Genomic DNA, 26,120 nt, shown 5'->3' on the forward strand with positions numbered 1-26,120 from the left:
TGAGAGGCTGTTTCCACTGGCTGGAGAGTCTAGAATTAGGGGTCAAAGTCTCAAGATAAAGGGTCGGCCATTTAGGACCGAGATGAGGAAAGATTTCTTCACAGAGTTGTGAATCTTGGGAATTCTCTACCCCAGAGGGCTGTGGATGCTCAGTTATTGAGTATATTCAAGGCTGAGTTCAATAGATTTTTGGACCCGAGGGAATCAAGGGATATGGGGATCGGGCCGGAAAAGTGGAATTGAGATAGAAGATCAGCCATGATCTTATTGAATGGTGGAGCAGGCTCAAGGGGTCATTTGGCTGACTTATGCTCCTATTTCTTATGTTCTTATTACCCCCTGCTGTGATTAAAAGCCTGTGTGTTTTAATCCTAACAACCCTATAAGCTCGATATTATCCATCTAGCTTATTTATTTAATAATCTATATGTGCCTATCCTTATAGTACAATGTCTTTGGCCCAGACATCTCCAATATTATCAGTGTCATTGAGGGGGAAAGACAGGATTTGTGAGAGCACTTTAATCCAATTCTGTCTACATTACTATTCTGTCCTCGTTAGAAATAAAAGTAATGTAAAGACATATCTATATTCTTACACCCCTCTTATTCAAAAATAGCATACTTTCTTGCTTCTACTTTCTGCAATATGACTTCAATGGATCTATTAGAAAACAGAGCTGTCATTCCTCCTACTAGGCATTGGCAAACTTCTCGCTAATCTCAGCACAATACACAGCAAAATAAACAATTTACGGACAACAGAACGTACAACATTAAGAAGCTGCCCCTGCACATTTATGCTACTGCCCAACAAGTCCTCCACCCCCATCTCCCAGTCTCTGTAATCCTAGCACATGATGCAAATCTCTGTAGGAACCCACCAGACATATTCTGAAGAGAATAAGAAAGTTCAGGGAAGTCCCATCTGCATTAGAAATGTGAAATGTGCCAAATACATCATACCGCAGATGTGTCCACCCCCCTCACAGTTGATTTTCTTTAGATGGTGACTTACCTGCTGAGTATGTTTTCAGCATTTACTGTTTTAATTTTGGATTTCCAGCATTTGCAATTGTCCTTGGGCTCGATGTAACCAGGGCTGCGGGTTCGCGGCGGGGGGGCTATTGGGCGCGTGGATACCGCGCCCGGTGAAATTAGTCTGCCCCCCGCCCGATCGCAGCCCAATTGGATCCACTTACCTTGTCTTCCGGGTTCCCCAATGCTGATCTGCGCGTCGGGCGGGCTGCGCATGCGCAGTAAGATCTGTCAGCTGGAGGAGCTCTATTTAAAGGGGCAGTCCTCCACTGACAGATGCTGCAACAAATAGAAAAAATTACAGCATGGAGCAGTCCAGGGGGAAGGCTGCTCCCAGTTTAATGATGCCTCACTCCAGGTATCAATACATGGGGTGAGGAGGAGGGGGAGGACAGAGATCTTCCCCCCAGCGGGCGGGAGGAAGCGGCCTGCCTCTGCCACCAGGAAGGCCTGGCTCGAGGTGGCAGAGGAGGTCACCTGCACCACCAACATATCACGCACCTGCATACAGTGCAGGAGGCGCTGCAATGACCTCAGTAGGTCAACCAAAGTCAGTACACTTACTCATTCCCATACACTCCATCTGCCACATCACCGCCCCCACCCCACACCTCCTTCTGCACTGCCAACACTACTCTGTCACATCACCCCTCATACCCACTCAAACCTCATCCTCATCTTACCTGCACTTACTCATCTCGCCAGTACTCATCCCGCCACTACCACTCAACCCAATCCTCATACAATCTCATGGCTCTATCTCATACTCACCCTCTCGTGCATCTCTTTCACGGTCAGCCTCACTCAACCTGCCACTACCTGTGCTGCAGCCACAGGACATGCATCAGATATGTGCAGTAGGCAGCGTAAGGCAAACGTGTCGTGAGCATGAAGGGGATGCACAAGGGTGTTTGAGGGTTTGTCATGGTTGTTACTTATATTGAATTTCTGACCAACTCACATTACATATTATATTGGCGCCACTACTGCCATGTCTTTGCGAATCTTGTCTGCCTTGTGCAATAATGCCCTTTCCTGAGGATCACTATGAAGACCCACAACTGATGACACCCATTGTGTCACTGCAGAGTGGGTGTAGGTGTATTTGCAGGGCTCTTTTGTGCAAACGGCTGAGAGACGTCGGTGATGTCCCCGGTGGCACCCTGGAAGGATGCGGAGGAGAAGTTGTTGAGGGCAGTGGTGACTTTGACAGCGACAGGTAAGAAGATGGTGCTCGGGCCAGCCGGGAGCAGCTTGGCATGAAGGAGGCTGCAGATGTCCACGACTACATGTCGAGTGACTCTGAGCCTCCGTGTCCACTGCTGCTCAGAGAGGTCCAGGAAGCTGAGCCTCGGTCTGTGGACCCTGTGGCGAGGATAGTGCCCTCTGCGACGCATCTCTCTCTGCCGTTGCCCTCCCTCCTGCTGTACAGGTGGATGTGTCACAGCGCTCTGTTGTGGAGCTCCACGTGTCAGAGGTGGACGGCGAGGCTGGTGAGGCTGGTGATGCTGTTCACCCTCCGTGGAGGTCATGACTGCAGCTACGGCGGCCCCCATCCGGAAGATGTACATCTGAGGGGGTCCGCAAGGTAGGTACATGTCTCTGGACCCTGGGGTAAGTGTGCAAGTTGGTGATTTTGATTGTCAGGAGGAGGGTGGTGGAGGCCAAACTTTGTCCCAAGTGACAGAGTGGCCTCCTGCAATGAGTGAGGGTCTCCCCCCCACCTGTCAAATGGACCTTTGCAGCTGCCACAGGCTGACAGCTGCAACACGTCCATTTGAACTGGGAGTGTTTCCCCCAGTATGGGAGACAGTCCCAGTTTGCTATAAAATCCCACCCCTCCTCACATAATCCCTTAATCAGGTCAGTTAATGACCTGAACAAGCAGAATAAATACTTTCAAGTGGCATCCCGCTGGCTTTAATTGCCTGCGGGATTCCCACCAGCAGGGACTGCGCGTGCACACCGGCGCGTCAGTGGGGAACCCGGAGGTGGGCGGGTTGGAGCCGGGCTCCGGTCCCGCTCCGGGATTCTCCGATTTTCGGAGCCCCCCCGCCAGGAACGCACCGGATAGCGGGTGCTAAAATGATGCCCCTTGTCATTTTGGAGGAAGTGAGTGTTAGGGAATCCACAACTTGGGGCTATAAATATGAGATAGTCACTAATAAATTCAGTAAAGAATTCAGAAGAAGCTTCTTTACCCAGAGAGTGATTAGAATGTGGAACTTGTTACCACATGGAATAGTTGAGACAAATAGCATTCATACATTTAAGGGGAAGCTAAATAAGTACATGAGGGAGAAAGGAATAGAGGATACACTGATACGGTTAGATAAAGTAAGGTGGGAAGAGGTGTGCAGCATAAACACAGGCGTAGACCAACTGGACCAAATGGCCTGTTTCTATTCTGTGCAACCTTTGTAGTATCACAAAAAATCATTTTTGAATTTAATAACTCTAGATACATAGCACTATTCCTTTTTTTTATATAAACCATGAAATCAATCCCCTGTGGCAGACAGTACAGAGGGGAACTCGTTCACGATATCAGCACGTTAGAAACCACATCCCAACCCAAGCTCCAAATCAACTCTCTGAGCTTGACGTCACAAGCACCGGTACAAGAACAGTGCGCATGCGTGTTCCGGAGACCACACGGTTCCTCTGAACCAATGAAATGCTCCACGCGGTTTGTGATGATCGTCTTTCTGTCAGCAAATCAGAGACCGAGTTGCGAGTCCCTGCAGTTTGAATGAGCTGGCGGTTTATCGGCGTTGCGTTGCTGGAGCGGCTCGGCTCGGCTCGGCTCGGCCCCGCTATGGGGGAGTGTGGTGTGATGGACGGGTTGAAGCTTAATGGCTGGAAGTTTAAGGAGACGCTGGAGCGGATATTTGAGAAGGTAGTGAGAAGCTTGTTGTGGGAGCAGCAGGGCTCGGCCGCCGCTTGTGTCAGCTGGTGTGATTTCCAGCCGTACACAGCGGGAGGGGAAAGGAAAGGAAAGGAAATCAGCCAGCGTCGGGCTCCTGAGTGCTGTCCCGTGCCCCAGCTGGAAGTGTGTGGGAGTTGAGTTGATTCATTTTGGGAGGAAAGATCAGCAGAGGTAATATAAACTAAATGGTATAATTTGAAAGGGGATGCAGGAACAGAGAGACCTAGGGGCGTTTGTGCACAAGTCTTTGAAGGTGGCAGGGCAAGTTGATAAAGCTGTTAGGTGTGCTGAGAGTCCTGGTTCGTCTGAGCTGTTCCACACACTGCATTTATCAATTGATTCACTGGGGGAAGACAATAAAAGTATGACTGGGAGAAATATACCCACATCTTACATCGGGTTACATCTTGATTGCAAGGATTCCTTTAAAAAAAACTTTAACGATCACTGCATTTCCAGGATACCAGATTTTCTACTAGGATTGAGGCCTGAGCTCAGTTGTAAATGCAGCACTTAAAGATGCAAAATGTAATTAAGTTAGTTGAGTTTTTATCTTTTGGATTATTAATATCTAGACTATGAACCTTTCTCAGCTTTAAGGTATGCAAAAGTTTCTTTAATTTTAAAAGTTTAAATGTGTTGGTCTGGTTTTCTCTTATCTAAAAGTTGCTGTTTGTTGTGTGACCACCATGCTTTGAGAAATGTGGTGTCAAGAAGTCAATTATTTGAAAGTGAATTGGCACATAGTATTTTTCTATGGTGAAATGCTTAGATTGAAATTAAGTTTGTTTTGTTCTTGAAAGTTGTGTTTTTGCATTTATCAAATGTACCAAATAGCACATTTTTTTAATATATAGTTTGACCCAATTGGATAGTCAAATGATGTAATCTTTTTTGGTTTTTGTAGTACAGTCAACCATTTGAAGATGACCAGGTTATTAATCTTGAAGATATGACTGTTGATACTCTATCAGGTAGGAATAAATAACTCATCACAAATAATATCATCTAGCAAAGTCATGGGTCTGAGGTATGCACCTATACTTTTGAATCAGATTGTGAACAGTCTCTACCACTTGAGCAAATTTTAAATCCTCTAGTTTTGTGAACAGGTGAACTCCTTTTCCATACATTAGAGTTGCCTCTGATGGCTAAAACAGGTACTATAGTATTACAACTCTTAATGCTGCTTTTATATTGCTCCTATTGATGCACCAAGAGCATTTCAGTAATAGTGTGAACAGGGCACTACTGTTATGTTGTTTGATTGTACTATTACAAATGCAAGTAGAGAGACAGTGCATTCATGCAGAGCACTGTTGTCTGAGCTCTAATTTTTGTTTCTTCTGACTGAGGAAATTATTAGCCATAGTAATGGCCATTATTATGGGGTTATCTTTGGTCTCTAGGACGATCTTGGGAGTAGTGGGCAGTTTTGATAGAGGAGAGTGAGACCTGATAGCGTTTGATGTGGTCCAGCCAGATTTGGTGATGGATGGCTAATCTAGTTGTGTGCCAGATATGTTCAAGTCTACACCCATTAGACCTGAGGGAGCAAAGTTGGGGGCCATTACCAGTGGGAACAACCAGGATGGGAGGCAGTAAAAGTTTTTCTGGGGATAAGGCATCAAAGGTGGTGGTGAGGGATTGGTTGAGCAGATCAACAGCTGCAGAATTATTGTGGTGAATGGAGGGCCAAAGGTTAAGCAGTTGGGAGTTTGAAAGTGCAGTTGTAAATGACTGGGGAAACAGTAGATGACAAGAAATTTAAAGGAGAAGTGAGAGGGTTAGAACAAGGTGAGGTGCTTGCAGGAGGAGAAGCTACCAGAGGATTAGGAAGAAAGACCAAGGCATGATTTGATGACTAGAGCCACACTGCCAGCATAGCGGTTTAGATGGGACAGGTGCTGTGGCATCAGTAAGGACCAGTGTCACCACCCATGAGCCAAGTTTCAGTTAAAGCTAGGATCTCGATGCAATTTTCCACAATAAGGATATCGATGGCAAGAGCCTTGTTTGTGACTGAACAGACATTCTGGAGGGAAAACTGGTGGTTGTTGATCCACTGGCAGAGTGGATGGGGTGAGCTGGACAGGAAGGAGATTGGCCAGGTTAGCCCCCAGTGGGTGTGTTGGGCTGGAAGATTGGTGAGGGAGGAGGATGGAGCTGTTGGGGTTGCTATTTGTGCAAAGACAGACACGAATGCGATGATTCCACTTCAGAGAATGCCATGAAAGGCACAGAGGGTTGCTGTGGGCTTATTCAAGGAGTATTTAAGCCTGGAATGGCGGCAGGAGAGTAGGAAGGCAGAGCAATAGTGATGGGTTTGTGGGACAAAGTACCTGAGAGAGGAGAAATGAAAAGTGGCATGACTAAGTGACAGGAAAGGGAGGAGAAAGGAGAGAAGAGGCCTGGAGGAAAAAGAATGGCAAATAGAAGTAATGGGCTCGAGTCCACTAATGACAATTAAGTTAATTTTGTTTATGTATACAAGTTAATATAAATTAAATATTTGGTTTACAAATTGGGAACTCTACAAAATAAAAAATTATTGGAGGATTTTCACTTGCATGCCATGTAGTTCAAGAAAGTCGTGAGTTCCAGCTGTAAAATCTCTTCATTGAGCATGTCTTCAGCAATATCTTTCTGATCTTCTCTTCTGCCAATGATCTATTTTGTCTTGGTCATAGTCTTTTCGTGGAGTATAACATTTATTTAAAAATTACTTAATCGAAGTATGAATAACCTAGTTCTTTCTGATCCCTCTGGGACAAATTTAGAAAATTTGCCTTTGTCTATGTGCTACATCGAGTCTAAAGCACAGAAACAGGGCCTCCCTCCCTACTTCATCTGACCCTATCAGCATACCCTTCTGTTCCTTTCTCCCTCATGTGCTTATCTAGCTTCCCCTTAAATACATCTATTCAATTTGCTCGAACTACTCCTTGTGGTAGCACATTCTACATTCTTACCACTCTTTGGATAAAGAAGTTTCTCCTGAATTCCCTTTTGGATTTATTAGTGACTATCTTATATTTATGACTTCTAGTTTTGGACTCCCCAACAAGTGGAAACATTTTCTTTATATCTACTGTATCAAACCCTTTCATTATCTTAAAGATCTCTATCAGGTCACCCCTCAGCCTTCTCTTTTCTAGAAAAAAGAGCCTCAGCCTTTCCTGATAAATATCCTCTCAGTTCTGGTATCATGCTTGTGAATCTTTTTTGCACTTTCTGCAATGCCTCTATATCCTTTTTATAATATGGAGACCAGAACTGTGCACAGTTGATACAAAGATGGGAGGGAAAGTAGAGAGTGAGGAGGACATAAAAAACCTACAAGGGGATATAGACAGGCTGGGTGAGTGGGTGGAGATTTGGCAGATGCAATACAATATTGGAAAATGTGAGGTTATGCACTTTGGCAGGAAAAATCGGAGAGCATGTTATTATCTCAATGGCGAGAAACTAGAAAGTACTGCAGTACAAAGGGATCTGGGGGTCCTAGTGCAAGAAAATCAAAAGGTTAGTATGCAGGTGCAGCAGGTGATCAAGAAGGCCAATGGAATGTTGGCTTTTATTGCTCGGGGGATAGAATATAAAAACAGTTATATAAGGTATTAATGAGACCGCACCTGGAATACTGCATACAGTTTTGGTGTCCATACTTAAGAAAAGAGATACTTGCTCTCAAGGCAGTACAAAGAAGGTTCACTCGGTTAATCCCGGGGTTGAGGGGGCGGACATATGAGGAGAGGTTGAGTAGATTGGGACTCTACTCATTGGAGTTCAGAAGAATGAGAGGCGATCTTATTGAAACATATAAGATTGTGAAGGGGCTTGATCGGGTGGATGCGGTAAGGATGTTCCCAAGGATGGGTGAAACTAGAACGAGGGGGCATAATCTTAGAATAAGGGGCTGCTCTTTCAAAACTGAGATGAGGAGAAACTTCTTCACTCAGAGGGTGGTAGGTCTGTGGAATTTGCTGCCCCAGGAAGCTGTGGAAGCTACATCATTAAATAAATTTAAAACAGAAATAGACAGTTTCCTAGAAGTAAAGGGAATTAGGGGTTACGGGGAGCGGGCAGGAAATTGGACATGAATTTAGATTTGAGGTTAGGACCAGATCAGCCATGATCTTATTGAATGGCGGAGCAGGCTCGATTGGCCTACTCCTCCTATTTCTTATGTTCTTATGTTCACCCAAGTGTGGTCTAACCAAGGTCCTATACAAGTTTAACATAACTTCTCTGCTTTTCAATTCTATCCCTCTAGAAATGAACCCCAATGCTTGACTTACCATTTTTTAATGGCCTTAGTACCCTACGTCGCTACTTTGTGTATCTGTATCCCTGGATCCCTTTGCTCCTGTACCCATTTAGACTCTTATTACCCAAGTGGTATGTGGTCTCCTTATTCTTCCTACCAAAATGCGTCACCTCGCACTTACCTATATTTGAAATTAATTTACCAATTACATGTCGATTCTGCAAGTTTATTAATGTTGTCTTGTATTTTGTTGCATTCTTTCTTCCTTTGCATTAACGACAGCCCCCCCCCCCCCGATTTGGTGTTGTCCTCAAATTTTGAAATTGTACTTCTGATTCCCATGTCCAAATCGTTAATGTAAATTGTGAACAACAGTGGTCCCAGCACTGATCCTTGTGGAACACCACTTCCTACCGTTTGCCAGTCTGAGTAGCTACCCTTAACCCCTACACTCTCTTCTGTTTTGTAACCAGTTTGCTCTCCATTCTGCTACCTGTCCACTGACTACACAGTCATGAGTCTACTATGCAGTACCTCATCGAAGGCCTTTTGACAATCCAAATTTATTACATCTTCTACATTACCCTTGTCTACTCTTTCCGTTACTTCTTCAAAAAATTCAATAAGGTTGATCAAGCATGACTTTCCCTTTTTGAAATCCGTGCTAACCGCTAACTAGCAGGGTGACTTAGGGCTGGTAGGTCAGGGCCCTGATCCCTGAATAAGGGTAAGGCCCTTTTAAGAAACCTCACCATTAAAAAGTAATTGAGGCTTGAGTGGGTGGAGACTTTCCCCAGTCAGGTGAGAATAAAAGGGTGAGGTCCAGAGAAATCTGGCCCCTGCCTGAATAGAGAGCTGAAAGGAAGCTGAGGCTGCCCCGGGTTCTGAGATCTGAGAGAAGCTGATTAGCTGAAAGGCAGTTGAGGGCAGCTGGAAGAGCCTGGCAGTAGGAAAGTGTACTGGGCGTTGTCAAAGGTACTGTGTAGCGGGAAAGAGTACTATGTGTTGCCAAAAGTACTGTAGTGTGACTGTGTTGTATGAATTAAAAGAAAAGTGTTTTGAAGTACGAATTGGTTAAGGACTAAAGTTTTTCATAAGAAGGTTACGAGACGGTAGGACTCTGTGATACTACTCTTTGTTATATTTTTGATTTCTAGATGTTTTTCTATTACATTTTTGAGTGAAGATTCCATTATCTTTCCTACCACTGATGTTAGGCTAACTGGTCTATGGATCCCTGGATGTGTTATAGTTCCCTTTTTAAATATAGGAATAATATTAGCTGTCTGGCACTACTTTTTCTAATGAATTTTTCTATATATATATATGTAATAGTGCCTCTGCTATCTCTTCCATAACTACTTTTATTAAGCGTGGATGTAATCCATCCAGACCAGGGTTTTTTTTTTCCTCTTAATTTGATCAATTATCTCCCCTCTTTCTATCTTACATGCCTTTATATCTTTTTTGATCTCTTCTAATGTCATGCCCACCTTGCTAGTCTGCCTGGTAAATACTGAGCCAAAGTAACTCTTCAGTATCTCTGCCATTTTGCTGAAATTACCTGTGAATTTATCTTTTGCATCCTTTAGTGGCCCTATCCCTATCCTGATTTTTCTTTTGTTATTTATGTGCCTGTAGAATACTTTTACTATTTCTTTTTATATTCCTTGAAAATTTAGTTTCGTAGTTCCTCTTCGCTTTCTTAATTGTTTTTTTGACATCTTCCCTAACCACTTCGTATTTCCTTTTGTCATTCTCTCCTTTATAGGAACAGGAGTAGGCCATTCAGCCCCTCGTGCTTGCTCCGCCATGTGATAAGATCATGGCTGATCTGTGATCTAATTCCATATACCTGCCTTTGGCCCATATCCCTATTGCCTTTGTACTTAGTCCTATGCCTTTTTCTTCAGTTTCAATTTTAACCCATATCTCTTTATTCATCCATGTTCCATTATTGGCTAGTTTGTTCTTGTTTTTTTTTAGAGGGATATATTTCTTCTGAACTCTTGATCACTGTTTTAAATATTTCTTACTGCTGTTCTATTTGTTCCCTGACCATTTGTTACCTTTATTCCTTACCTTGGTCTGACCTTTACTCTCATCTCCTATTTCTTTTATCTTCAGATTTATTCTTTTCACCAGATCCCTCCCCCTGCCTTATTAGTTTAAATTCCTATCCACAGCCCTATTCATCCTTTCTGCTAGGACATTAGTCCCATTTTGGTTCAGGTGGAGCCCTTCCCAACGGTACAGCTCCTTCCTATCCTAGTACTGATGCCAGTGTCCCATGAAAAGGAACCCCTCCTTCCCACACCAGTCTTTCAGCCATGCATTCACCTTCCTGATCTGTCTATCCCTATGCCAATTAGCATGTGGCTCGGCTAGTAATTCTGAGATTACCACCCGTGAGGACTTGTTTTTTTAAATTTAGTTCCTAACTTCTGATATTCCCTTAGCAGGACTTCCTCTCTTTTCTTACCTATGTCATTAGTCCCAACATGGACCATGACAACTGGATCTTCCCCCTTCCTTTCAATCTTGCTCTCCAGTTGCTCCAAGATACCCTTTACCTTTGCACCAGGTGGGCAACACCTCCACCCCGGACTCTCGGTTGTGACTGCAGAGGATGCTATCTATCCCTTTATAATTATCGAATCCCCTATGACTCCAACCTTTCTATTCTTCTTCTCTTTCCCCCCCCCCCACCTCGGGTCTGCTTCCTATTCCAAGGTGCTATGGTTAGACTTCTGGCCATCCTCCCTGCAGCCTTCATCCATGTCCTCACAGGTAGCAAGTACATTGTACCTGTTGAATAGGACAAGTGTCTGTGGGACCTCCTTCTCTACCTCCCGTAGGTTCCCCCTACCCTGCTGACTGTTATACTCTCCCCTTCCTGGACCTGTGTTTTCCTCTGGTGTGACTGTACTCTTGCGGGGTGGGGGAAGTACTATCCAGATATTCCTCCCCCTCCCTTATGTGACCGAGTGTGTCTATCCAACTCAAGGGGCTCAATTTTGGCCGGAGAGGGAGACATCGGAGCAGGGTGGAAAGATAGGTTGATTTTTGTGCTTTAATTGCCAGCTGGACTTCCGGATTCGGGACGCCCGCGCGCACAGATGCGTCCATGGGAAACTCGGAAGCCGGCGGGTTGGAGCCGGCTTCCGAACCCGCTCTGTGTTTCTGCAATTTTCGCAGCCCCCGTGCACCCGCAATTTATGTGTAAAATCGAGCCCAAGGACTCTGCAGTGGCTTACGGCAGAGACATTTTCTGCTGATGTGGCAATCCAGGACAGTTTCACTGTCCACAAACTCCCATGTACTACAGTCCCGACACAAAGCCTGTGCTGTCATTTTCTTTCTTTCTTTCTTTCTTTCTTTCTTTCTTTCTTTCTTTCCTTGCTAGCAGTAATTTATTTCTAGACCTAATAGAATCAATTGAGGTCTATTGTTAATTAGCTGATGGATTAGTTTTATTTCAAATTAATTACTGATTATTTATTTTATATTATACTTGTTGGTACAGTTCCCATTGCTTACAGCGGCTGTGTTGATGTTAATGCAATTTTCCCGCAATAATCGGAAGGTGGTAAAACTAGAATTTCTAAACTTAAGAGATACGTGCACGTGGGTTTAGTGAGTGAGTGCCCGAAGTACATAAATCAGCAGAACACAATTGAAGTAAAAACAAATAAACATGTTAATGCCATTAAATATCTATTTTTGGATTTGCGGTACCTCTTCTTGGAATCTAAACTTATATATGATTGCCATTTAGATCTCGTTAGTGCAAAATTAAAGGCACTTAATAAACAATTAAGATATTTGACTTCATGAAAGGCATGTAATTAACCGATCCATTCATTGCCAAGAACAGGAATTTTTGACATGAGTGGGGGTGCGGGTGGCTAATTTTTACCGAGCGCCTCTTTTATTGTGATTTGTGTGAAATGAGTAAATACAGTTCCTTGCATTTTGCTTAATTCTGTCTTCCTTCCACAATTACTGGGGAGAGGAAAATGGGAACAAAGGTTACCTGGTTTTATCGGTTGATTGGTTCATTGCCACTGAAATTTCAGCATATTTGAGGATTTCAAATGACAAGGAAATCTGTCTTCGTAATTCATTCTTTTCAACCTATAATGAGCAGAGCCGTTAAACATTAGGTACAGAATATTAAATAATTATGGTAATCTCACTTTAACACGACTTATTGAATTGCCCAAAATATGTTGAAAGCAGCTCCCTTAGAATTGATTTCTATGGTGATGGAAAATGGTTTTCGTTAATTGCCCGGTATAGATGTTGCCTGCCAAAAGCCTGGTGAGGACTGTAAATGACTTTCCTTTTAATACGAAATTCAAAATTGCCTCAGTGATAGAAATGCCATGAAAATAAAATTCCTTTGATCAGAGGTTAATTAAGACCCGTTAATGCAATCTTAAATCTGGACTATGACTGCAGATCTTTAGCTAATTCTCACCATAAACCTTCTGAAGGAAGAACTCTATTGCAAATTTGGTGTTCCATAAAGAAGGAAGACCTCAAAGGCTTGAAAGATATTGGTGCAATGTTTATTGACTCATTTCTGTCTTTTTAAAACAAAGATTTTTCTAGTGGAGAAAAGTTGAGAGTAAGGAACGTTTTAATTGGTCTTTTCTATGCTTTATGTAGTTTAAAATACTGCCTTGTGCTGTGTAGTATCTTAAAGTCTAGGAAACGTATCTTTTAATTTTATCCTGATGTGGGGGGTGGGGCCGTGTGTGTCTCTCTCTCTGGCTCACTCTCGTTCTCTGGCTAGCTAGCTGTTATATATATATATATATATATATATGGTGTAAAACACATTCTGTAAAGAATTCTAGTTAAAGCCTCCAATCTAATTTGAGTGTTCATTTAAAAACTACTGGAAGGAAGAGAAGAAAATCTTTCACAGGGTAGTGACAAAAGAATACTTGCTAAATTAAGTAATTATTAGTTAATAATTCATCTAACCATCCAGCATTTCTGGACCCAATGATTTACTGTGCTTAATTATGTTACTGTGGTGGGGTATTTGATCTCTACTCGAGCCCTCTGGAGAGGAGGAAAAATCTGTCATACTAGCCAAAGACTAACATTGGTTGAGATCTAGTTACAAGTTAATTGCAGCAATCAGGTTGGCCCAGTCAAACCTGACTGGGTTTTTAAAAAAAAAGCAGGGGTAATGTAGAGATTTCATGCACTGAAAATCTGAAATTAAAGTATTTCTACTTAGCTTCTGTTTCATTGTGCCAAAAAATCTGAATTGGGAAGTATTTGGGAACACCCATTTAAGGTCATTTTTTTGACTCTTGTATTCTCATTTATAAAGCATGAAATTCAGTGACATTTATGGAAAGTCTTTATCTTTTAGGTCGGCAAACGTGGTGTCCTAATGACTCAAAACTCTGTTTCCCGCAAAAAAAACCCAGAAATAACCCTAAGGAAAAGGTACATATGAAATAATACATTATTTGATATTTCCTGTGTTTTCCAGCAGATGGTTTACCAGTATTATGATTATAATGGACTCATTGGCTTGAAGTTGATAAATTTTGACTTTGGATGACTCTACTTGGATGTAGGAAGTTGAATTGATAACTTTGAAGAAATACCTATTTTTAAAAATTGGTGCAAAATTGAATTGGATCCTATGTACAATACATTGGCAAATTAGGTGGTTGGATCTGTGCTGTAGTGCCTTAGACACATACTGCCACCTTTTTTTGGTGAATTGCTACACTTTCTAGATGGTCCTGTACATTTCACTGTCATTTGACTGCTGGAGTTATTTTGATCACATGACCTAGCCATTTGAGGGGCCTTTGCCTTGCAAATTGGCTTAGTGGCAGTTGCTTTGTTCTGCATGCTAGAATCATTACAACAATTCTGATAAAACCCACACTTAATGGTTTATTTATTATGTTTTCTGCTAATCTGTAGAAGCTAGTTGCTCCATATTAAAGGGGCACCTGATGTTCATTCTGCTAACATTGTGAGCAACACTGGTGTGTGTCATGGAGATGTCTATAGGATGGGCCTGTCATGTTCTGGCAGGAAGAGACTTCTTAGTGGAAAAAATAAGTGAAACTGGATGATCCCATGTGGTTGTCATTTACACAGATGGTGCTTGTTGCACTTCAGTTCTGTGTACATGTGGGTGCACAATAACAAGAAAAGTTACAGATGGGGGAGGGAGGAACCATTTAGTCCACCAAAATCCCGCCCTTTTTAGTATATTAACTTTCCCATTACAAAATCTAATTGTACTTTGAATAACTTTTTGATTGCGGTTTCTCAGAAAATTTGAACTTTAATTGTTTTTAAAGTTTTGAATGTCACTATTGAGTCCAGTGTAGCTGGACAGTATCAGGAGAAAGTCACTGAAATGGTTTTCTTGTCTGTCTTAATTTCAGTCTGATAAACTGTATGAACCTGATGTAAGCCAGGAGCACCCGATGAGCGCTAAGTTATCAAGTAAGGAAAAACACTCTTCCTATTGCCTGTGTTCAAAGTGTGAAATGAGAATTTTGTACTCCTGAGAAGTGATACATTAAACCCTTACAGGCTACTGCTAATCATTTTTCATAAGACACACTGAAGCTTTAAATAGTTTTATTTAACACAAGTTAGTTTTTCTTTGGTCAGCTGAATGCTTGACGCACAGAAACCCATCAGTGTTTGAGTCTCAAATTTGTAGGAAGATAGCAACCGAAGTAGGCAATTCAGCCTCTCTATCGTATTCCGCCATTCAATTAGATCTTCGATTAAACCTTTGCTGATCTGTACCTCTACTCCATTTACCCTCTTGTCCCCCATATCCCTTGATACCCTTACCTAACAAGATGCGAGGGTTGTCCTATGAGGAAAGATTGAGAAGAATGGGCCTATATTCTCTGGAGTTGAGAAGAATGAGAAGTGATCTCATTGAAAAGTATAAAATTCTTAGTGGGCTTGACTGGGTAGATGCTGAGAGGCTGTTTCCCCTGGCTGGAAAGTCTAGAACTAGGAGTCATAGTCTCAGGAAAAAGGGTCGGCCATTTAAAACTGAAATGAGAAGGAATTTCTTCACTTGGAGGGTTTTGAATCTTAGGAATTCTCTACCCCAGAGGGCTGTAGATGCTCAGACGCTGAGTATATTAAAGACTGAGATCGATAGATTTTTGAACATTAGGGGAATCAAGTGCTATGGGGATAGGGCAGGAAAGTGGAGTTGAGTTAGAAGATCAGCCATGATCTTATTGAATGGCGAAGCAGGCTCAAGGGGCCATATAGCCTACTCCTGCTCCTATTTGTTATGTATTTATGTAAAAGATCTAGTGATCTCAGTTTTGAAAATTCCAGTTGACCCAGCATCTACATCCTTTTGGGAAGAGAGTTCCAGATTTATACTACCCTTTGTGTGAAAGTGCTTCTTATTTTCACTCCTAAGTGGCCTAGCTTAATTTCAAGATCATGCCCTCTTGTTCTGGATTCCCCAACCTGAGGAAATAGTTTCTTTACATCTAACCTATCAAATCCCATCATTTAAAACACCTTGATTAGATCACCATTTAACCATCTGAATTCCAGGGAATACAAGCCAAGTTATGTAACCTGACCTCATTTAATCCTTTAAAACCTAGTATCATTTGGATTAATCTGCACTGTACCCCCTCCAAAGCCAATCTATCTTTTGAGGTGGAGTGCCCAAAACTGAGTGCAATATTCCAGATGGGGTCTGACCAAGGCTTTGTGCAACTGATGCATCACTTCCCCCTTGAGATAAAGGCCAACATTCCATTCACCTTTTTTGATTACTTTTCAATCTGTCCATTAACTTTTAGTGATTTGTGTACATGGACACCTAAATCCCTCCACAGCTGCTCGTCTCTCACCATTAAGATACTCTGATTTGTCTTTCTTGGATCAAAAGTGATGACCTTACACTTCCCCACATTGAACTCCGTCTGCCATAGTTATGCCCACTCACTTAATCTGTCTGTCCTTTGTTAACTTCCTGCACCCATCTACACAACTTACTATGCCTCCTAATTTAGTGTCATCTGCAAACTTACAGTTCTCTATTCCTTCATCCAAATCATTAATATATATGGTGAAAAGTTGAAGCCCAGTACAGATCCCTGGGAAACACCACTTGTTACATCCTGCCAATCAGAGAATCTTCCCTTTATTCCTACTCTGTCTCTTACATCTGAACCAATTACCAACCTGTGTCACAAGGTTGCCTCCAATTCCATGCGCTTTCATTTTCGCTGCTAATCTCGTGTGGGACCTTATCAAACGTCTTCTGAAAGTCCATAGTGACCTCTTCAAAAAAAAAAAAATCCAGGTTAGTCAGGCATGACCTACCCTTCCCAAATCCAGCCTGACTCTCTTTAACCAGTGCATACTTGTCCAAGTGCTCAGTCACTCTTTCCATGATAGATTACAAGTCTATAGTTACCTGGTTTCTCCCTCCCTCTTCTTAAAATAATGGGAGTGGCATTTTTAAGTTTCTATTCCATACGCACAACTCCTGAATCTTGAGAGCTTTGGAAAATTATGACCAACGCAGCTGCAATTTCCTCACCTATTGTTTTTAATACTCTAGGGTATTAAAAACAAATCAGGTACTTGAGATTTGTATATCTTAAGTCCCAATATTTTCCGCATTAGCATTTTTGTTTACTCATTAAATCCATTAACTTCCTCCCCTTGACTTGTACCGCTGGTATTCTGTCCTGCACTGTGAAAACAGATACAAAGTACTCATTTAACAAGTCTGCTATTTCCTTATTGTCCATTATAGTCCATTTGCATCTGTCTTTAATGGACCCAAATTCCCGTTTGCCGCTTTCTTTCTCAATATATTTATAAAAACTTTTGCTGTTAGCCTTGATAGCCCTTTCAAGATCTTTTATCATATTCCCTTTTTGCACATCTTATTATTTCTTTGTATCTCTTTATTGCTTTTTATAGCTCTCCCAATCTGCTGGATTACCGCTCTTCCTTGTGTTTGTGTAGGCCTTTTCTTTTAGCTTGATGTCTCTCGCCTTATTTGTTGACCGCGGTTGCTTAACTACAAAAGTTTAGGAGTATGTTCTGGTTTTATATCCTACCAATTAATTCTGTGAATACTTCCTCCTGTTCGTGGATTTATCCATTAACAGTTCAGCCCAGTTTACTGCAGTCAATTCATTTCTCCTCTTGTCGAAGTTTTCCTTACTAAAGTTTAAAGTCCTGTTTTGTGACTCTCCCGTCTCCCTCTCAAACCCAATGCGATCATATTATGGTCACCATTCCCAAGATGTTAACTACTTCTCTTTCGTTACTCGTCACTAAGTCTAGTATGGCATGTTCCCTTTTGGTTCTGGAACATGCTCTAGAAATTCATTGCCTTTACTACTTAATTTGCACAGACAGAGAAGAACAGCTTAATATCTTCTTTTATAACCACATTGTTTTTGCTACTTTCTTTCTCTCTTTTCCCCCCCCCCCTGCCCCCCCACTACATCAAAACAACCGGGAGGTATGGAGACAACTACCAGGGGCCTTCCATCCTTTGCTGTTCCTTAAATCTATACAGTGTTTCCACATATTAAATGTAATTTTTTTTCCATTAATATTTCTATCCCACTCCCTAATTTCCCTGTCCTTTCTGAAGGTCCTATAGCCTGGAATATTTAGCTCCAATCATGCCCAGTTTGTAGCCAGGGTTCTGTGATGGCAACTACATCATACCCATTAAGCAGAATTTGTACTTCTAGCTCACTTGTTTTATTTCTGATGCTACGTGCATTTGTGTTCAGAACTCTTATTTGGGTAACTAGCCCTACCACGCCCATTTGTCCGGCTGGTCTTTTTCTCACTTTTTTACTTGCAATGTGTATTGAACCTGGGCTCCACTCTGCTGTAGGTGGAGAGCATCCCACACGTACAGCTTTACCTGGCCTCAAAAATGGTCTCAGTGCGCCAGGAACCTGTAACACTCTCTTCTGCACCATCTTTCCAGCCACGTCTTCTACACCATTCTTCCAACCACCTGTTGAAAATCCTAACCTTTCTCTTCCTGTCTGGTCCAGTGTGTGTCATTGGGCGTAATCCAGAGATTACTACCCTGAAGGTTCTGCTTCTTAATCTAGCACTTCCTGCTCCATTCTATGTTGTTGATTCCCAAATGAGCCGTGACCTCTGGCTCGCCCTTCCATTCCAAAATCTTTTGTATTCGCTCAGTGATGTCCTAAACCCTGGCACCTGGGAAGCAAGGTTCCATTTGGGACTCTGATCACATCTACAAAAAAAGCTATCTAGACCCCTGACTATAAAATCTACCACAATCATTGCTCACCTATTCTTGCTACCTTGTACTGTCTTTCCCATAGGTAATGACTTGCTCCTCAGTGCCTTGTGGTTGCTCAGGTACCATCTGTTTCACTGAAAAGATTAGGAAGGCAAAGAGAGACTGTGGAATTAAATTATCAAGGAATATAAAAAGAAAAGTAATGTGTTCTACAGACGCATAAGTAACAAAAGAAAAATCAGGTTACGGATAGGGCCACTGAGGGATACACATGATAAACTCACAGGTAATGACAGCGGAATGGCAGAAATATCAAAATAATTACTTTGCCTCATTATTTACCAGAGAGACTAACATGGTGGGCATGACATTAGAAGAAATTATCAAAAAAAAATAAAGACATTTAAGATAGAAAGGCGGGGGAGATAATTGATTAATCAAACTTAGGGAGGATAAAACCCCTGGTCCGGGTGGACTGTAGCTGCGCATATTAAAACATTAGGGAAGAGATAGCAAATGCATTATTACGTATATATAAAAATTCATTAGAAAATGGAATAGTGCCAGAGGACTGGCAGTTGGCTAATGTGATCCTAATATTTAAAAAGGCAGATAGAACAAGTCCAGGGAACTTTTTTTTATTCGTTCATGGAATGTGGGCATCACTGGCGAGGCCAGCATTTATTGCCCATCCCTAATTGCCCTCGAAGGTGGTGGTGAGCCGCCTTCTTGAACTGCTGCAGTCCGTGTGGTGAAGGTTCTCCCACAGTGCTGTAAGGAAGGGAGTTCCAGGATTTTGACCCAGCGACGATGAAGGAATGGCGATATTTCCAAGTTGGGTTGGTGTGTGACTTGGAGGGGAACGTGCAGGTGGTGTTGTTCCCATGTGCCTGCTGCCCTTGTTCTTCTAGGTGGTGGCGGTGCTGTCGAAGAAGCCTTGGCGAGTTGCTGCAGTGCATCCTGTTGATGGTACACACTGCAGCCACAGTGCGCTGGTGGTGAAGGGAGTGAATGTTTAGGGAGGTGGATGGGGTTGAGCTTCTTGAGTGTTGATGGAGCTGCACTCATCCAGGCAAGTGGAGAGTATTCCATCACACTCCTGACTTGTGCCTTGTAGATGGTGGAAAGGCTTTGGGGAGTCAGTAGATGAGTCACTCGCTGCAGAATACCCAGCCTCTGACCTGCTCTTGTAGCCACAGTATTTATGTGGCTGGTCCAGTTAAGTTTCTGGTCAATGGTGACCCCCAGGATGTTGATGGGGGATTTGGCGATGGTAATGCAGTTGAATGTCATGGGGAGGTGGTTAGACTCTCTCTTGTTGGAGATGCCGGTGATTGACTGGGGTTGACAATTGTAAACAATTTTACAACACCAAGTTATAGTCCAACAATTTTATTTGAAATTCACAAGCTTTCGGAGGCTTCCTCCTTCCTCAGGTGAATGTTGTGGAAATGAAATCCTTGAACCCTTCGCATTTATAAATCACAGAACAATGCCTGGTGATTACAGACAGTCTTTCCAACTGCCCGTTGCCACGGCAATCACAGTGTGCAGATTGAGATTGTGATTCTGCACACTGATCACCTCTGGAATTCAGCTCTTTTGTCCATGTTTGGACCAAGGCTGTAATGAGGTCTGGAGCCTTGTTGTCCTGGCAGAACCCAAACTGAGCATTGATGAGTAAGTGCCGCTTGATAGCACTGCCGACGACATCTTCCATCACTTTGCTGATGATTGAGAATAGACTGTTGGGGCAGCAATTGGCCGGATTGGATTTGTCCTGCTTTTTGTGGACAGGACATACCTGGGCAATTTTCCACATTGTCTGGTAGATGCCAGTGTTGTAGCTGTACTGGAACTATAGATCGATTAGCTTAATGTCAGTGGCAGGAAAGATAATGGAATCCTTACTCAAAGATGTAATAGAAAAACATCTAGAAACTGAAAATATAATAAAGAATAGTCAGCACGGATTTCAAGGAGGCAGGTCATGCTTCACCAATCCTATTTAATTCTTTGAAGAATTAACAAAGGGTGGACAAGGGCAATGTGGTAGATGTAATATATTTGGATTTTCAAAAGGCCTTCGATAAGGTACCGCACAGTAGACTCATGACTAAGGTCAGAGCATGTGGAGTAGGGACAAGTAGCAGAATGGGATAGCAAGCTGGCTACAAAACAGAAAGGGATTAAAGGTAACTACTCAGACTGGCAAAAAGTGGGAAGTGGTGTTCCACAAGGATCGGTGCTGGGACCACTGATGTTCACAATTTACATCAACGATTTGGAATCGAGTACAATTTCAAAATTTGCAGACAACACCAAATTGGGTGGTGTAGTTAATACTGAGGAGGACTGGGACAAAATATAGGAAGACATTAACTTGCAGAATGGGCATGTAATTGGCAAATGTATTTCAATATCGATAAGTGTGGTGATGCATTTTGGTAGGAAGAATAAGGAGGCCACATACTGCTTGGAAAATAAGTCTAAATGGGGTAGAGGAGCAGAGGGATCTGGGGGTACAGAGACACAAATCACTAAAAGTAGCGACGTAGATCAATAAGGCCATTTTTTAAAAAACAATGGGGTCCATTTCTAGAGCGATTTGAATTGAAAAGCAGCGAAGTTAGGTTAAACTTGTATTGTACCTTAGTTAGACCGCACTTGGAGTACTGTGAACAGTTCTGGTCTCCACATTATAAAAAGGAGATGGAGGCTTTGGAGAAGGTGCAAAAAAGATTTAATAGGATGATATCAGATCTGAGAGGTTATACCTCTCAGGAACGATTAAACAGGCTTGGGGTTTTTTTTTTCCTAGAAAAGAGAAGACTGAAGGGTGACCTGATAGAGGCCTTTAAGATAATGAAAGGGTTTGATAGGGTGGACGTAGAGATGATATTTCCCCTTGCAGGGGAGACCAGAACTGGAGGTCATAAATATAAGATAGTCACTAATAAATCCAATGGGGAATTCAGGAGAAACTTCTTTACCCAGAGAGTGATTAGAATGTGGAAGTCGCTACCACAAGAAGTAGTTGAGACAACTAGCATAAATGCAATTTTAGGGGAAGCTAGATAAACACATGAGGGAGAAAGGAATAGAAGGACATGTTGATGAGGTTCAATGAAGAAGGGTGGGAAGATGGACCTGTTGGGCAGAATGACTTGTTTTAGTGCTGTACTTTCTATGTAATTCCTTAAAAGGTGGCCTCTCTTTTCTCCCTCCCCCCCCCCCCCCCGCCCCCACACACACACCCCTCTCTGCCTACCTAAAAAGGAGCAGAAATTCTTTTTGCAAAGTGCCTGAATATCTGAACAGCGCATGAAGTAAATGGCAGTGTGGCCCAATGGAGAGGGAATAAACAAATATAAATGTGCAGGAGATGTAAATATCAAACCAGGTTGTAATATCTTGTATGTGTTTAAGTAAAGTGCAACTAAGAGGAACTTTTTTTTAAAAAAGGTCATGCGGATCAGTTTTCTGATATTGAAGTTTTAAAAGATGGGCAGTGCACTCAAAGTACATCCAAGGTACAGTATGATGTTTGATCAGAAACTTTTTTATATATCTGATGCAATAACTGCTTATAAAATAAAGCTTTGTGATTTTAAATGTTAAGTAAACCACATGCGTGATAGTGTCAAAATGATCCTAAGTGACCTCTGGTGACTCGTGTGTAGAACATTTAGTTTTAGCTGTTTTGTTAAACTTGATGAGTTGATATATTGACCTTAACTGTGGAATTTATTTACCTCTGTCATTGCTTTACTCAAGTAGAAATTCCTCTTTGTTACATTGATCTTACGAGCAAAGTGAGTATTAATATGGGGCAAATTGTGGTGTGTTCACTACTGCATTTTCCCACTTTTTTTGTTCTTTAATTGCTTCCTGGTGTGAGGAGTAATAACGAAAATTCTAGGGGTAAGTAGTCTTGTTTGTTAAAAAGCTAATAAAGATGACCTGGAGCTTAAACTGCCCAGTTTTGCACTTTCCTCTGATAGATTTGTACCTAATGCCCATACAGAGCAATTCACACAAAAGACTTGAGCTGGATTTGAACCTAGTGAAATGCAATCTGCCACTTCACTAATTTCAAACCCCCCCCCCAACCTGCCTTTAGCATAGTCCTTCTACAGTTGTAAAATTTGGGCATTTAATAATAAATACGGAATACTAGGCCATCTTGGCACCAAATTTAACTTGACTCAGTAGTGAGTTGAATAGCAGATATGACATTTTTAGCTCTGACTGGATAAATTTAAATTAATGGCACATAGATTGTTTTAAAATATTAAACCTCGGGGGGGACAGATATTGAATATTTAACTATTTGGCAAATGTTTTCTTTGCAAGCCACTTTCTACTGTCTTTAATAAAATAGATTTTTGAAGTTGTGACTTTGTGCCACCATATAGTTTATGTATTTTCTTGAGAATTCAGAATCTGGTTCAGGTGGAATGTAGACAAGCCAATAAAACAACTATGATCCAGGACTGTATGACAAGTAATGTGAGGCTTATGGTTTACAATGAATAGCATGGATCTGCCTGCATAAATCATCAACACACCCATCTACCGTGAACTTCTGCTCCTTTCTTTGTTGGCACCATCATCCTCTAGTATGAGGGATATACTACTGTGATGAGTTATGACATAGTAACTGGTTGTATTGACCCCAAGCAACTGGCATCTATTTTGAACACTGAATTGTCTAATCCAAAAGTTGCATAATCATATTTCTGCAGTATGATTGTTAGCATTTTTTTTTCATATACCTAGAGTAGTTACATCTTTTAAGGAAAAAATGGATAAACATTTGAAGCAGATAATATGACTATGGGGATAGAATAATGAGCTGGCACAGACATAGGCTGAATGGCCTCCTTCTGTGCTGTAAGCCTCTCTGGATATATGTGGACCTAGTTGTTGCATATCTGCCATTAGAAGAGAAGGGTAAATGGGAAAGAAAGAGAGAGATAGTTTGGTGCCTTTTACAACCTCCGGACATCCCAAAGCATTTTACAGCCAATGAAGTACTTATTGAAATGCAGTTATTGCTGTAATGTAGGGAAACGTGCCAGCCAATTTGCACACAGCAAGGTGCCACAAACAGCATGTTTAATTGGTTGAGGGCTAGATATTGGCCAGGGCACCGGGGTGAACTCCCCTGCTCTTCAACAAATAGTGCTATGCGACCTTTTACGTCCATCTGAGAAGGCAGATGGTCTTGGTTTAATGTTTCGTTCAAAAGACAGCACCGCTGACAGTGCAGCAAGCCCTTAGTACTGCACTGAGGTATCAGCCGAGATTACGTGCTCAAGTCTCTGGAGTGGGACTTGAACCCACAACCTTCTGACTCGGAGGCAAGGGTGCTACCACTGAGCCTAGCATGATGCCTATTGGTATGCTATACATACTGCAAAATTGGTCTTGAAATCAATTCTCTTCAGAGATCTTATTGTGATGGTTCAAACAGTAGGGGTGGTGAAGTGAAACAGATTAGTTAGATGCAAGGAGAATCTTGGTAGCTCAGTGGGTAAATGAGATTTAATGCTGCAATACAGACTATAAAAGTCCCAATTTTGATCAGAGCTAACCGTGCCAATCTTACCCAAGATGGTGCAATTATGATTTTTAAAAAAAAAAATCTGTGGTATGATTTGTGCAATTTTCATGTTGACAGCTGTTGTGCAAAAATCTGATTGAACCAATACACTTATCATTTACAATAGCCAGTAAAAAATTTAATTGAATTCTGCCTGAATTGCTTTGCTGTGAACACTTTGATACTATAATAATGATTCATGGAAGTATTTTGGATCAGGGTGAAATTTATATACCCTTTTGCATAATTGATAAGAGTAAGATGTACTATAATCATATATTGCATTTTTTTAACCTACTAGTTACAAACCAGTATCTCCATAGGGGAGATGAATGTGGGAGATAAATATAAGATAGATGTTGACATTCTGGCAACTGGCGATGGTAACCTTGGAAAGCAAGTCTTGGTGAGTGTAATACTTTGTGTATTAAGAAAATTGCATTCTCACATTTTGGGGGAAGTAATGGACAATTATGGGATTAGCAATATTTATGCAAATAGAAAAAAATCATAAGTAACATTTAAAATTTGATTAGAAATCTACAGAATGTTGCTCGTAAATATGACCTCATTTTTAGGAACTAAACTTGTCTTGAAATAATATCCTGTTGCAGCATTAGGATGTTTGAGCCATCACATTTTAATCACATAACGAAATCTTCAAAAGTGCGATTTCTGTTTCAAGGATCACTGGTTTTGCATTACTATCTATTAAATTTACCGTGGCATTATTGAACATGGTAAACTATCCCTCCTCAACCTGTCTGCAACCTTTGACATGGTTGACCACAGCATCCTCCTCCAACATCTCTCCATCGTCTAGCTGGTTGGGATTGCCCTCTCCTGGTTCCATTCCTGTCTAAAGCAAAATACTGCAGATGCTGGAATTGGAAATACTCAGCAAGTCAAGCAGCATCTGTGGAGAAAGGTCATTCCCCTCCACTGAAGTTGACGGGGCCCTTGACCATGTCCACCCCATTTCCTGCACTTCTACCCTAATCCTTTCCTCTCCCTCCCAGAACCATGATTGGGTCCCCTTTGTCCTCACCTTCCACTCCACCAATGTCCACATTCAGTGTATCATCCTCCAGTGTGATGTCACCACCAAACACATCGTCCCCTCCCCTTCCAGCATTCTGAAGGGACCGTTCCCTCTGCAACACCCTGGTCCACTCTTCCATCACCCCCAACACCCACTCTCCTCCCCACGGCACCTTCCCGTGCAAGCAGAGGAGTTGCAACACCTACCCTTTCACCTCCTCTGTTCCTGTTGCCCAGGGTCCCAAACACTCCTTCCAGGTGAAACAGTGATTTACTTTTACTTCTTTCCATTTTAGCATACTGTGTTTGCTGATCATGATGTGGTCCCCTCCACGTTGGGTGATCACTTTGCTGAACACCTCTGTTCAGTCTGCAAGCATGACCCGGACCTTCTGGTCACTTGTTATTTTAATTCCCCGTCCCACTCCCACTCTGACCTCTCTGTCCTTGACCTCCTACGCTGTTCCAATGAAGCTCAACGGAAGTTTGAGGAACAGCACCTCATCTTTCGATTAGGCACTTAACAGCCTTCCGGACTCTACGTTGATTTCAATAACTTCAGATCATAACCTCTGCTCCCATGTTTTTGGACAGCAAGTGCTGATAATGGTTTTGCCTTTTGCCATTTACAGCTCCTCTAAACCCATCTTTTGTTTCTTAGTTGTCCCACGACCACCCTCCTTGCCTTGCACCATCATCATCCCTTTTGTCATTTAATCACTCCTGCCCAACACCCAATCATAGACCTTCCTTTTTGTTCTCCCCGACCCTTTCCCTGGTTCTGTGCTTGCTTTAAAAACTGTTAACTCTTTAACTTCTTCCAGTTCTGATGAAAGGTCATCAACCTGAAATGTTAACTCTTTTTCTCCACAGATGCTGCCTGACTTGCTGTGTATTTCCAGCATTTTCTTTTTTTTTATTCCAGTCGTAG

At 42.1% G+C, this 26,120-nt stretch overlaps 1 protein-coding gene across 1 annotated transcript in view; it reads left to right on the forward strand.

Moving 5' to 3' along the window:
* The first annotated feature begins 3,863 nt into the window (after positions 1 to 3,863).
* LOC137327348 (uncharacterized) overlaps positions 3,864 to 26,120 on the forward strand; it is a 37,409-nt gene continuing 15,152 nt past the window's right edge. The window contains exons 1-6 of the mRNA XM_067993049.1: positions 3,864 to 3,937; positions 4,875 to 4,941; positions 13,633 to 13,709; positions 14,675 to 14,735; positions 22,006 to 22,073; positions 24,450 to 24,554. Of these exons, the coding sequence (XP_067849150.1) occupies positions 3,875 to 3,937; positions 4,875 to 4,941; positions 13,633 to 13,709; positions 14,675 to 14,735; positions 22,006 to 22,073; positions 24,450 to 24,554 (441 nt within the window). The 5' untranslated portion in view covers positions 3,864 to 3,874. The remainder of the gene's footprint in view (positions 3,938 to 4,874; positions 4,942 to 13,632; positions 13,710 to 14,674; positions 14,736 to 22,005; positions 22,074 to 24,449; positions 24,555 to 26,120) is intronic.

This window comes from Heptranchias perlo, chromosome 11 (genome assembly GCF_035084215.1).
Source record: "Heptranchias perlo isolate sHepPer1 chromosome 11, sHepPer1.hap1, whole genome shotgun sequence".
In the NCBI taxonomy this organism is placed as follows: domain Eukaryota; kingdom Metazoa; phylum Chordata; class Chondrichthyes; order Hexanchiformes; family Hexanchidae; genus Heptranchias; species Heptranchias perlo.